This window comes from Sinocyclocheilus anshuiensis, unplaced genomic scaffold, assembly GCF_001515605.1.
Source record: "Sinocyclocheilus anshuiensis isolate Anshui unplaced genomic scaffold, SAMN03320099.WGS_v1.1 scaffold2827, whole genome shotgun sequence".
Classification (NCBI taxonomy): Eukaryota; Metazoa; Chordata; class Actinopteri; order Cypriniformes; family Cyprinidae; genus Sinocyclocheilus; species Sinocyclocheilus anshuiensis.
In genome coordinates this window covers 138934-152622 of record NW_015552534.1, presented here as the reverse complement: position 1 = coordinate 152622, position 13689 = coordinate 138934, and the positions used below count along the sequence as shown (strand labels likewise).

Genomic DNA, 13689 nt, shown 5'->3' with positions numbered 1-13689 from the left:
TGTGTGTGTGTGTGTGTGCGCATATGCAATATTATAACATATATAGTTATAATCACTGTAGTCTCATCAATATCATCAATTCTCCTTCTTTGAGACCCTCGAGGACGGACAGTTTTACAAGCACTGAAATCATTCTGCGTTTAGAAATGGCTCACTTCAGGAGGGATATGTCATCAGAGAAATCTCCAGCGCCCAGCGGATGAAGGCAGCGCGTAAAGCGCCACTGACAGACCATGAGGCACAGAGGCAGCATAAATAGTGCACAGATGCCCGCCATAATGTAGGCGATGGTCATTAATGTGGACTCGTCGGTCTGAGGGATGTTGTAGCCACAGTCCTCAAGGTCCACGCCATGGAACGGCCCCTCCACTGCAGCGGTGCGGAACTCATCATGGACTACAGCGCAGAATTAACAAACAATAAGGTAGGTGACATCTCATTCATGAATCTCAATGATGATTTCTCATTACTGTAATAAAACATCCTGGATGTCTGGATGCAGTCTGTGTTTTTTAATCTGCATGACATTAATGTTTTGTTTTTGTTAGGGTTAAGGTAATGTTTTTGCATTGTAGTAATGAGAATTAATGAGTGTCCCAGTTATCTTGCTAAGCCTCTGAACAAACAGCCTAACTCCAGAATGTAATATGACTCTGTATTTATTACTGGTGTTCTTGCAGATGAAACACAACATTAATAACAATGATTATTAAACCACATTAAATACAGTTGCTCCAAAAAGTACAAGTCTCACTATAACTAATCATGACTTGCTTTACAATCAGGGAGTTGGGAACAGATACATTTCGCTCCTCTGAAAGAAACGTGGCCCTTTGTTCAAATTGAGCTGAAGTGCTGTTTGTGTGGATGAAACACCATGTGTCCAAAAGATTATCAGAGATTAAGACTTCTTTATATTTATATTTCCATCAGGATAACCTCAGGAATATACACAAATTATGATCATTCACAGATCCCGAGCTATAACACCCTCTCTACACCTGACGCGAGTGGCCCGACACAACACGTCAAAAGTACATAGAACACATTATAATCAATGATACTGTCTACACTGGACGCGGTGTGACACAACGAGTCACCGGCGGTAAACAGATGACCCGTTCTACTTCTGGAGTACACGACAGCATCATAGTACACACGGCACAAAACATCATGTTTAATACCAAACATGACCCCTTCCATAATGCGTCTGTATCCAACTTTGTGTTGTTCCCATAACAGAGAGCGCCGTTTCTCTAAGGATTTGGAATTTTCAAAGGCACGTAACATATAATACTGTGGCTTGGCTTGATACACAGTCTAACGAAATGCAAATTTTAAACATGTTTTACTGTACTAGTTTTAATGGACCTTATACTTCCTCTCTCAGCCAATGCAGATGAATGAGCAAAGTTCTTTCAGGGCGAGAACACCCTGATTGTAAAACAAAATGTGATTGGTTATAGCGAGAACATGCTACGATTGGTCAGCGACGAGCGGCTGTTATCTGATTGGCTTGAGCAGACGGTGGGTGGAGTCCACCTATTTGTGGATTTGTCAGCACGTCTTGATGCTAGAAATGTTTCAAAATCCACAAACGCACAGAAAGCCATTCACAAATGAATGCCAGGCACAGCTGTGTTTGTGACATAAAATAGGTATTTGTGGATATGCTTTTTAATTTGCAAATCTCATTTTATTTTTTTTGAATTTCAATTATTTTAGTGAAACTCTAGCATGTATTTGTGGATCTCACTCTATTTATCTGTAAATATGTTTTTGTGAATCTCTTTACATTTATTTGTGAATCATAATCTATTTATTTGGAATAAAGGAACAAACAATCTCATAGGCGTAATTGTCCTGATACCATTTGAGGCCACTGTAAGTTCCTCAGAGAAAGTTTGTCTCACCGTGACACGTGCTGACTGCAAAGCCGATGCGTTTGTGCTCTCGGTCGAACACCACATAGAAGCCCTCCATGATGACGGCACCCATTACCGTCCCAGTGCTCGACTGAGACACAGCGAATTTGTAACAGTCCTCCTGAGCCGAGGCCACGTCCTCCACCGGCCTCAGATACTGCTGCAGAGAGACGAGACACAGACGGATATCAGCTACACACATGATTCACCATAGAAAACCCACACATGATCAACAGCAGATAATCTCCACATGGACACACCTCAGTGGAGCACTGCTAACCCTTTCTGACAATCTCATACAGGGTATTAGGAGGCCTTATGGCTGAGGAAAGATACTGTATCCAGCAGCGTCTGCTCACAAAAAACATTTACCGTGTATTCACTCTCTACTGCTGCTCATGCTCTCATTGTGGGTGAAGGATCTGAGGATCAGGATCTAATCTGTCTAATATGTGAGTGTACCACACATCTGTTTAGTTTTATTGTCTTGATGTTTTTGTTATTAATTTTTAGACATTTATAATCATTCATTACATATCATTTAATCATTTACTTATTTTTCCTTGCTCTTGCTATTTGTTGGTTTAACCATATGATTGTGTGGTTTCAAGGATTATTTGACTTCACAATTTTTAAAAGTTTAAAAGTAAAAGTCTCTTACGACATCTATTAAAGGTATAGTTCACCAAAAAATGAAAATGAGAATGTGGGTAACCAAACACTTGATGGATGATGACTCAAGAAAAAAATAAATCAAGAAAAAAATAAATAGCTATAATTAACTGTATGATTACCAACATTATTCAAATTCTTCTTTTGAAGAATGTTTTGAACAACTTGAAGGTGAGTATATTATGATGTAATTTTCATTTTTGGGTGAACTATCCCTTCAACATGCAAGCTGACACTGACATTTGTAACTCTTCATAAGTTTTTAAGTCGAGTTGAAGTTCGCTCTTTTGGATGTGGATATATTGTTCATGTTTTGTTTCAGGGAGTAACGGACAAAACTCATCCTTTGAGGGAATAGAGACAGCATCATGTCTGGTGGTACAGAAACGAGATCCCGCTCCTCCACAAGGGGGAGTGATTGTAACTGGTAAATGTGAGAGAACTGCATTGAACTGTGGGATACAGTGTTACAGGCAGATAGTTTCGTGTTCATGTTTGGCAGGCTAGCATATAAAAGTGAATGTATATTTATATTGAATTTATTTTCAATGTCCAAACAAAAAGTGCATTAAATAACAAGTACCTTTCATTTCAAGTATTTCACTCATTAGATGAACTTATAGACATTTCCACATGCGTATTAAACTGGTTTTAGTCACATCACTCAGATGGCAGAATGAAGTACCTGTGGCAGGATGGAGATGCGGAAAGACTGGTTTGTGTTTTCACTCATCAGGTAGAGAGAGATGACAGGGAAGATGTGCCAGGGTGTGCTGCCCGCCTGCCAACACACCAGCTGCTCGCCCAGCCAGAAACCTGAGGGAAACTGTTCAGTCTGTGGGGAAAAGAGCCAGATGAGCCAGAAAACCCAGAACGTTCAGCATGTTCAAATATGAGCCCAACACAGACGATATACACCGACCGATGAAGCCGCTTCAATGGCCTTCACAGCCGCCTGGAACACTTTACGAGGGAGACGCAGGTTTGTGGTGCCGCTGTCCACGATACTTTTATCATAGTTATACTGAGAGACGGAGAGAAACAATGAGAAGCTTTGCTTTTACTTTACCTCTGTTTAATAAATAAAAACTGTTCAACTGGAAAAGTACAAAGAGAAAATACATAAATGTTTCTTCAACTGTATGTAGTTTTGGCTTTCTGGACATTTTGAAATAGACTAGTTTAAAATGCACTTTTCACACACCTACTAGCTTATCCAATTCAATCCAATCCAATCCAATTCAATTCAGGTCTTCTAACAACCCAGTGGGCAATTGATGTTGAAAAGACATCAAATTGACATCAAAATTTACCTAAAAAAAACAGGTCAAATGTGCAAATCAAACTGACGTCAAAAACAGGCATGAAGTTGGTTTGATGTAAATTTGGCCCACATGTACATTAAACCAGTTTCAGTGTGGGATTAGCTTCCTGTTTCCACCCAGTGACCCCTGGAAGATATCGCCGTCCAAACTGATTTTAAAATGATGTCACAGCATGTTGATCAAGTCTTGACTAATATTTGATGTTAAACTGATATCAAGGTGCCTGCTGGTAATCACCAACACGTGGCATACATGAATAAGAGGCGAAGTTTAATATTTCCATCACATTTTAAATGATGTTTTTTTGTTTGATGGTGTTCTGATGGTTAAAAATGTCTGGAATAAAATGGCTAACTCCTTTGTCTTGCTAATGCTAATTATATGCATTCAAAATACAATTAAATAATATTTTTAAAATTTTTGCATAATTTGACAAAACGACTCATATTTCATCTCAATAATTATCTTCACTTACAATATACTTTCATATACAAAGTATACTAGCTTTTTTTGAGCCTTACTAAAGGTAAACATTTTGGTCTGGTTATAAATAACGAAGGACCAGATGTAATTTAAACTGGGGAAAAAATACAATAATTATGAAATTATTTATCTTTCTTGTAGTCTTTGTTTAGGTCATAGTTTTACAAATGTAATAATAGCTAATGGATTTTCATATTTTAAGATTGTCTGGATTTGAGTCATGAGTAAATCAATAAAATCTCTATTGAAAGGCATGTGAAAACAGCAACAGCTTGGTATTTTTAGGAAGCAGCCCGTGACACATCAAAGTGCATGTGCTTGAAGATACTGAACATGCATCTGTGAAGTCAGTTCTCTCAAAAGGAATAACTGCTTCGTGGCAAACCCAGGAGAGTTGTTCTCACTTCTTTGCAGTCCATGTTTAGTCACATCACTCAGATGGCAGAATGAAGTACCTGTGGCAGGATGGAGATGCGGAAAGACTGGTTTGTGTTTTCACTCATCAGGTAGAGAGAGATGACAGGGAAGATGTGCCAGGGTGTGCTGCCCGCCTGCCAACACACCAGCTGCTCGCCCAGCCAGAAACCTGAGGGAAACTGTTCAGTCTGTGGGGAAAAGAGCCAGATGAGCCAGAAAACCCAGAACGTTCAGCATGTTCAAATATGAGCCCAACACAGACGATATACACCGACCGATGAAGCCGCTTCAATGGCCTTCACAGCCGCCTGGAACACTTTACGAGGGAGACGCAGGTTTGTGGTGCCGCTGTCCACGATACTTTTATCATAGTTATACTGAGAGACGGAGAGAAACAATGAGAAGCTTTGCTTTTACTTTACCTCTGTTTAATAAATAAAAACTGTTCAACTGGAAAAGTACAAAGAGAAAATACATAAATGTTTCTTCAACTGTATGTAGTTTTGGCTTTCTGGACATTTTGAAATAGACTAGTTTAAAATGCACTTTTCACACACCTACTAGCTTATCCAATTCAATCCAATCCAATCCAATTCAATTCAGGTCTTCTAACAACCCAGTGGGCAATTGATGTTGAAAAGACATCAAATTGACATCAAAATTTACCTAAAAAAAACAGGTCAAATGTGCAAATCAAACTGACGTCAAAAACAGGCATGAAGTTGGTTTGATGTAAATTTGGCCCACATGTACATTAAACCAGTTTCAGTGTGGGATTAGCTTCCTGTTTCCACCCAGTGACCCCTGGAAGATATCGCCGTCCAAACTGATTTTAAAATGATGTCACAGCATGTTGATCAAGTCTTGACTAATATTTGATGTTAAACTGATATCAAGGTGCCTGCTGGTAATCACCAACACGTGGCATACATGAATAAGAGGCGAAGTTTAATATTTCCATCACATTTTAAATGATGTTTTTTTGTTTGATGGTGTTCTGATGGTTAAAAATGTCTGGAATAACTCCTTTGACTCCTTTGTCTTGCTAATGCTAATTATATGCATTCAAAATACAATTAAATAATATTTTTGCATAATTTGTACTTTATATACAAAGTATACTAGCTTTTTTGTACTCTTACTAAAGCCAGAATTGTTGGTCTGGTTATAAATAATGAAGGGCCAGGTGTAACTTAAACTGGAAAAAAAATCACAATAATTATGAAATGATTTATCTTTCTTGTAGTCTTTGTTTAGGTCATAGTTTTACAAATGTAATAATAGCTAATGGATTTTCATATTTTAAGATTGTCTGGATTTGAGTCATGAGTAAATCAATAAAATCTCTATTGAAAGGCATGTGAAAACAGCAACAGCTTGGTATTTTTAGGAAGCAGCCCGTGACACATCAAAGTGCATGTGCTTGAAGATACTGAACATGCATCTGTGAAGTCAGTTCTCTCAAAAGGAATAACTGCTTCGAGGCAAAACCAGGAGAGTTGTTCTCACTTCTTTGCAGTCCATGTTGAGATCCTGTCCGTTGACCTCGATGCGCACGATGATGACCTCATAATACCACTCCCGTCTGATTGGTGTGTACCACAGCTCGCCAACATACAGAGACGGATCGATTCCCCCAATAATCTGTGAAGAACCAACATAATCTTTTATAGTATGCCACTGATGTTGTTCTGTTTCAAATTACATAAAGATGTTTAACTCCACATGGCACGTAATGTGCATGTATTGTGTGTGTTGAGATTTTTTTTACCAGACACATACCTTTCATGGCCAGTGTAAACTGTAAAAAAAAAAAAAATATATATATATATTATTGGACTGTTTTACAAGAAAATACAATTTTATAGTTTCTTACAATTTTTGTTTTTCACTGCCAAATGTTTTCAGTGTAAGTATGTGATTTACTAATGGGAAGGGTTAATTAATTAAAAAAATTTAAATACTGTCATTGTTTACTCAAACACAAAGGAGATGTTAAGCACAACGTTCATGCCGACAAGCTCCAAAAAGGATGAAGGCCATAAAGTCTACAAAAAAACGAAAAGAAAAAAGTAAAAATATTTCATACAGCTGCAGTTTTGGTCTGTTCCTCACACAGTTATCCTATGACTTCAGAAGCACACAAATCATATATGGACTATTTCTATGATATTTTTATCAGCGTATTCTTGTCTTTTCAGGGCTCGGCAGTCTGATTCTCATTCAGAGCATGTGGGAAAATATGCAAAACATCTCTCTTTGTGTTCCACAGAAGAGTTAATGATAGAATTTCAGGGTCAGTTAACCATTTCTGGCATGGAAATCCTCTACTTTCCCCATTTTCCCGTTTTCTCACCATACTGCCCCCTACAGTGGAGCTGCCGGCGCTGTAGTTCTGTGTGAAGCCCGCTCCGCAGAGCTGCAGGGAGAAGACGTCTGGGACACTGGTCTGCCTCAACAGAGAGTCGAAGAAGGGCTCCAGAGTCTCGTCCGGCTGAAAGACACAGAACCCGGTCAGAAGCGCCTGTTCATCAAGCTCTGTGAGGGTATGACAGCTACAGAAAGATCACCCTGGCGATCTCGGCGTAGGCCAGCCCGAGGATGCCCTCCCAGTTAGATCCGTTGATGAAGAAGCGGTCAGACTGGGTGATTGCAGCGATGTTGGCCCTCAGAGACACGTTGAGCCCGTGAGGAATGGACAGCAGGTCCGTGCCCAGCTCACCCTCCCAGCGGCCCTGTGTGTACGGCACATACACGCTGCGGCCCAGATCTCTGTACGACGACGAGCTGTCGACACACACGCACAATGACTCTTGAGAAGTTTGTGGTACAGCTTGTTGATATGCAACATACATTATGTCCCGTCTGTGTGTGAATAGTTAGTAGTACTCACAGAGATCGATGGTAATATCTGTGGAGGAACGGGTGAGCAGCTGCGCCTACTGCAAAGTTACTGCTGCCCGTATCCACCAGGATGTTCAGCTGGAACACAAAGGGAACACACTGTACCTTCAGGTGTGTCTGCGATCACAGAAAATGAATAACTGCAGATATCATGAGTGGTGCTCGCCGTTGACAGGGCGTGTTTTTGGGGCATCGTAATGCAATACGGTCGCGAGCCCACCCTCAAGTCTCTAGATGTGGCTCCGGTGTTCAGCTGACTATTGCTCAGTGACCTGCTGGGTGTTTGTGTGTTTGTGAAGGGGTATTTAAGAATGAGATGCATGATTGATCAGCCTCTCAGCGTTAGACTCCCTGACTGAGCAAAACGTGATACACGCTGAGGGAGAGAGACGAGGAAACCTGAGAACGACACAAACCTGCCAGACATCTTTGGACTGCTGAGATCTCGAGCACATTTTAGCAGACAGACAGGCCATGTAATCAGTCATTTTGAAATGATTGAGATCAGACAGTTACTGTGTCCACACAATGACCATTTCAGAGTCTAACCGGCAGCTTTGATAATAGATAATGAATATTTTGAGAGTCTTGCTGAGGAAGTTAACTCTGTCACTTGCCTTCGTTAGACTCTATAATAATGCCATCAGTCGCTCTGCTCTTAACATCAGCTAATGGAGGCTTTTTTAACAGCTGATGCTGAGAGCAGGTTGACTGAATCTCATATTATATAGAGATTCACAGAGCTACACCAAGACTTTACTGAGTCGTACCTCTCCATATGAAAGCTGTTAGACAAATGCTTTAGATTCAACAGTGCTTTTGATAATGATAACGCGCTTCTCCTTCTCTTCACCTGTCTGTCTATTCCTCTGCTCTCTGTCTCTGTGTAGGAGGAATCGAGCTGACTCCTCGTGTCATTGATTAGTCCTGTGGGCTTGCTGTTATTTCTGCTCACTGAATCTGTATCCTGAATCTCAGAGACCGCTCTTAACCTCGTCCCTGTGCACACGCTTCCTCCAGCGACCCCTACGCCACAGGCCTTCCTCTTCCTCATACATCATGTGACCTCACTGACCCGCAGTAGTGAACATGTGACAGCAGTCAGCTAAAGATGTTTGCTGTGCAAAAACACTCATTCATTTCCTTCCACATCATTTTAAGCTTGTGTTTGAAGCACTAGACAAGATACAATTGTAACAATTGTAATACTAGCTCAGCATATGCTCAGCAGAGATCTGCTGCTGCCTGAAAAAAGTGTGATTTTCTCACTTTGTCAGAATTTAGATCAAGTTTTCCTGTGGCTAAAGCACAACACTAGCAATGCTGAGGTCATGGGTTCCATTCCCAGAAATGCATAAATGAGAAAACGGTTTAATAGGATGATTATTATTTGTACATATATGTTTCTTATAGCAAAAAGGTGGCAGGTAGGTCTGTAGTAGTGTATATGTATTTGTATATGTACCTATTTAAGGTAATATATAAATCATCTCTCAATCGTTTTTTTTGTAAACAGGTTCTAAATTAAATAAATCCAAAATGTTTTAAATATATTTCTGTCCACATTATTTTGGATACGTTTCTGTATTTTACGGTACATTGTGCTGCAAGACAATTTCTGCAATTGAAATTGAAATTGTTAAATAAATAAATACAAATCTGAATAGATAATGTTAAAACAAAATATGATCGAAAATGTGAATGCCCTTAAACGACATCAGCTATCCTACACTATACTACAGAAACAGTGTGGGTGGGTTGTTTTATGGTCAGCACTGACTCTGATTGCGTCTCACCTTCTGAGCTGGTGCACCCACGGCCATTTCAATGTAATACCCTTGGCCTGACTTTCCGCGAAGGTTGTCAATCATGTTTACAACATTCATGCCACTAGCTGCTCTGCGTGACCTCGAGGGGCCCCGGGGGGCCGCGGGCTGTGAGAGGGGCCCCTGCCGCAGGGGGACGCGGAGCAGCACTGAGGAGGTGACCGGCAGAAGGGCCACGAATGCCCACGAGCACAGAAGCAGACGCGGGAGCCTCATCTTCCAAAGCCTCCGGATCGCTGCGTTTCTTCTGAACGAGGTCTGTAAGGGCGTCACGACGCACAGAATGCGCAGATGCCGAATCCCTGCGAGCACTAAAGCGCATTCAGGATCACGTTTATGATCCTTCGCTTTCTCCATCCTCCGCATTCACAATCATCCCGTTTTCCGCATTCCTCGCTCTTGTTTATGAGAATTACTATATGGAAATACAGTAGTCGATGTCCTGTTGCAACAGCTTCCCGCACGCTCTTTAAGAAATGAGCTGTTATAATGAGATGATCATTCTATCTATCTAGATGCAGATGGGAAGAGTCCTGCCGGTGAATGTGTGCCATTGAGATGTGCTCGTCCATTAGCCTCGTCTTTGCGCTTTGATTATTTGACGCTCAACCCTTCATAATCCGCATCTCTGTGTCCTCACACAGCTCCTGCCTCCTCCTCCATCTTCCCCGCATCCGCACGCACTGTGGCGATGTCCGACTCCTGAACGAATCATTCATGTGAATCAATTCTTTTGAATGGTTCTGACTGAACGAATGAATCACTCGACTGAAAGAACATTGTAGTGGTTTAAAGTCAAATTGTTAGGTGGACCCACAAACAACGCACATTACACGCAACAGGTCTCCTATAAAAAAAATACATCGATATTTAGCAAAATATTTATGTAACGTGGTGAATAATGTTATTAGGCTTGTTTGAGATGAGCAATATCTGCGCAGAACCGATCACCGCGAGATGCATGCCGGTTAGAAAAGTGTCCGACTTACCTCCGACTTGCTCTGATGTCATGCTGACGTGTGCAAAAAAACTCTCGCGACGGCGAGGCGGCTGTGTCGGATTGCTCTCCACCGACTGCGCTGACCAAAAGCATGATGGGAAACGACTGACTGACGACACAGCTTAATGCTCATTGGTTCAGACACCTGTGATGCTGCGGTTCTCTTCTACAATGTTTTATTACGATATCCGTCTTTGATCTGTTGGTATCTGCTCCACTTCTAGAGGTCAGAACTGTCCGTCTTGCCTGCGCTTATTTCACTCCTCCCCTCACTGCAGCCGCCTACTCTCGCCTACATTTCAGGCGAGGCGAGGCGCATCTCAAACAAGCCTTTTGCTCATCTCAAACAAGCCTATTGAAACGAAACGCCCAAACGAGCCGATTCGCTAAATGAATCAGATTCTCCTTACACTAGCGCACTGACACAGACACTGGAGTGATGCATCATGGGGCTTGGAGTTTATTCATCAGACCATTTTCCTCTTGTACTGCATAACAGTGTAACATAGGTAACATAGTTTTATATTCTTGAATTGTGTCTTTGTGCTTTCATGCCTCAGCATTGCTACTGATATCACGGCACAGTGGTATTATCAGCTGGAAATACCACAATGCTTTAAGCTGCATGAATACCATGGTCATTTACCACAGTATTTTACTGCTATTGCAAGATTCTTGCATGAGTAAAAAGAAGGGAAAAACACATAAAATGTATTGTTCAGTTTTAGTGTTATGTAATTGTGATTACATGTCTTTGAAACATATTTATATTTAAACAAAAATAATGGCAATGCTATATCAAAATGCTCCATGCCAAAATCAATCCATATGCGTATTTTAATACATCTTCTAAACATCTTCTATTATCAATATCAGAACAAAAATGTGCATGGTAGTCGGAAAGCATTAATGTAAGCATGAACATGAACAGTTATACAGTTCACAGAACACAGAGCCTTTATTTTGATTAACGTATAATGTAATAAATCTAACCTGTAAACATATTGTTATCATAAGGAACTATTTCTAGCTGACCTGACCATTTCAATTAATTTATTTGATTTTAATTTAGTATTATTGTTGGTGGTGGTGATGTTATTTAATGTGAATGAATGAATTAGATTTCCTGACACAACATGTTTAGAGTGTAAGGCTGATAAAGACTGGGTTATCCGATCAGGCTTCTGTCTGCTCTGCTCAGGCCGTCCCACTGGCAGGGCACCGTGACGAACACAGGAGCGCTGTAGAAATGGCCCTGAGACCCTCCGTCCCTGCGGTCCGTCCCTGCTCCGTACGAGAGCGCCGCCTCAGTCATCGCTGTCTGTAGAGCTGGATCATGAGCGTCTGACCGGCCTGAAGAACAGAGACAAGCAGAGGCGGAAATAAAGAGTCTGGCGTGTGCATTAACATTCAGGCTTCTCAACAACAGAGACTGCTTACAGTTAAAGACAACTTGTGCAAAATTGCAACTTGCATTGAAATGCATGAACAAAAATGCAAAGAAAATGTTTTCGTGTTCATCATTTACAACCACTTGTAATGTCAAATTATTCAAAAAGTGTGAAAACATATATTTTTAATTGTTGTGTGTTTGGGATATGTACAATGCTAGCTATGAAATCAGCCTCGGCAATGAGTCGTCTACATATTCCCCAAAATGTTAGAGATGTGACATTGAGCTCACGGTGAGGCTGGTGTTGTAGCCGCTGGTCTTCACACGCAGACGATCCCTCAAACACACTCCACGGCAAAGACAGGCCGGCAGATTCTGTCTGACACTGAGCTGAATGTCTAAGATCAGAAAGCATAATCATGCTCATTACAATCAGAGAACAACTGTAGATATAACAGAACCATTACAGAAAGTCACAATAACCATACAGTACAGATTTCATGTCATGAGAAGAGCTGCGTGTTACATTGCATTACATTTACATTTAGTAATTTAGCAGATGCTTTTATCCAAAGCGACTTACAAATGAAAACAATAGAAGCAATCAGACCAACGAGAGAGCAACAGTATACAAGTGCTGTGACAAAACTCAGTTAGTCTAGCACAAAACACATAGCAAGGTGTTTTGTTTTTTAATTTTAAATAAATTAGAGCGAATAGAACAGAATAGCATAGCATAGCATAGAATAGAATAGAATAGAATAGGTAAGTGCTAGTATTAGTTGGTCAGGTGCTGGTGAAAAAGATGTGTCTTTAGATGTTTTTGGTAATGGCTAAAGACTCAGCTGCTGGGATTGAGATCGGGAAGTTGTTCCAGCAGCTGGGAACAGTCCAGGAAAAGGTCCATGAGTGATTTTGAGCCTCTTTGGGATGAACCACGAGGCGTCGTTCACTTGCAGAACACAAGCTTCTGGAGGGCGCGTAGGTCTGAACTAGCGAGTTTAGGTATATTGGTGCAGCGCCAGTGGTGGTCTTGTAGGCAAGCATCAGTACCTTGAATTTGATGCGAGCAGCTACTGGCAGCCAGTGCAAGCTGATGAAGAGAGGTGTGACGGGAGTTTTCTTCAGCTCGTTGAAGACCACTCTTGCTGCAGCATTATGGATCAGTTGCAGAGGCTTGATAGTACATGCGGGAAGACAATAGTCCAGTCTGGACAGAACAAGAGCTTGGACAAGCAGTTGTGTGGCTTGCTCTGATGGGAAGGGTCTAATCTTCCTAATGTTGTATAAGGCAAACCTGCAGCACCGGCCCGTTGTAGCACTACGGTCTGTGAAGCTTAGCTGTCCTGGAAGGAGTTATGGTTGATGAACCCAGCTGTATAGAGAGGTTGTGATGGTTTGGCTGAGACCACGAGCAGTTCTGTCTTTGCAAGGTTGAGCTGAAGGTGATGGTCCTTCATGCAGCCAGAAACAGCCACAGTCAGGTTTGATCTCAGGACTTACAGACTCTGGTGTAATGTTTTACACTATAATTGTTCACCTGTTTTCAGAATCAGCTGCACGAAAGCCTTTGGCGAAGGGGTTGCAAGCAATCTTCAGCTGGGTGATCTGTGACAGGACAGACATGAGCATCAGATTCACTGCAGCTTCAGATAAATAACTGTTCATTCACTGAACCAGTTACACAGTTCTAACAGATTAGATAGATAGATAGATAGATCGATAGATAGATAGATAGATAGAT

General features: G+C 41.2%; 2 protein-coding genes across 2 annotated transcripts in view; both read right to left on the bottom strand.

Moving 5' to 3' along the window:
• The window catches only part of LOC107663735 (beta-secretase 1-like), an 8414-nt gene extending 8281 nt beyond the window's left edge, over positions 1-133 (bottom strand). The window contains exon 1 of the mRNA XM_016454035.1: positions 97-133. Coding sequence (XP_016309521.1) covers positions 97-133 — 37 coding nt within the window. The remainder of the gene's footprint in view (positions 1-96) is intronic.
• On the bottom strand, positions 7-10312 carry LOC107663744 (beta-secretase 1-like). Its single transcript, XM_016454057.1, has 9 exons — positions 9523-10312; positions 7716-7804; positions 7393-7609; positions 7179-7316; positions 6332-6466; positions 5098-5199; positions 4861-5010; positions 1914-2085; positions 7-396 (listed from the first exon to the last, which is right to left on the bottom strand). Exons 1-9 carry the CDS (start codon positions 9916-9918, stop codon positions 152-154), a joined length of 1644 nt encoding a protein of 547 aa, XP_016309543.1. The 5' UTR covers positions 9919-10312; the 3' UTR covers positions 7-151.
• Positions 10313-13689: the final 3377 nt, after the last annotated feature.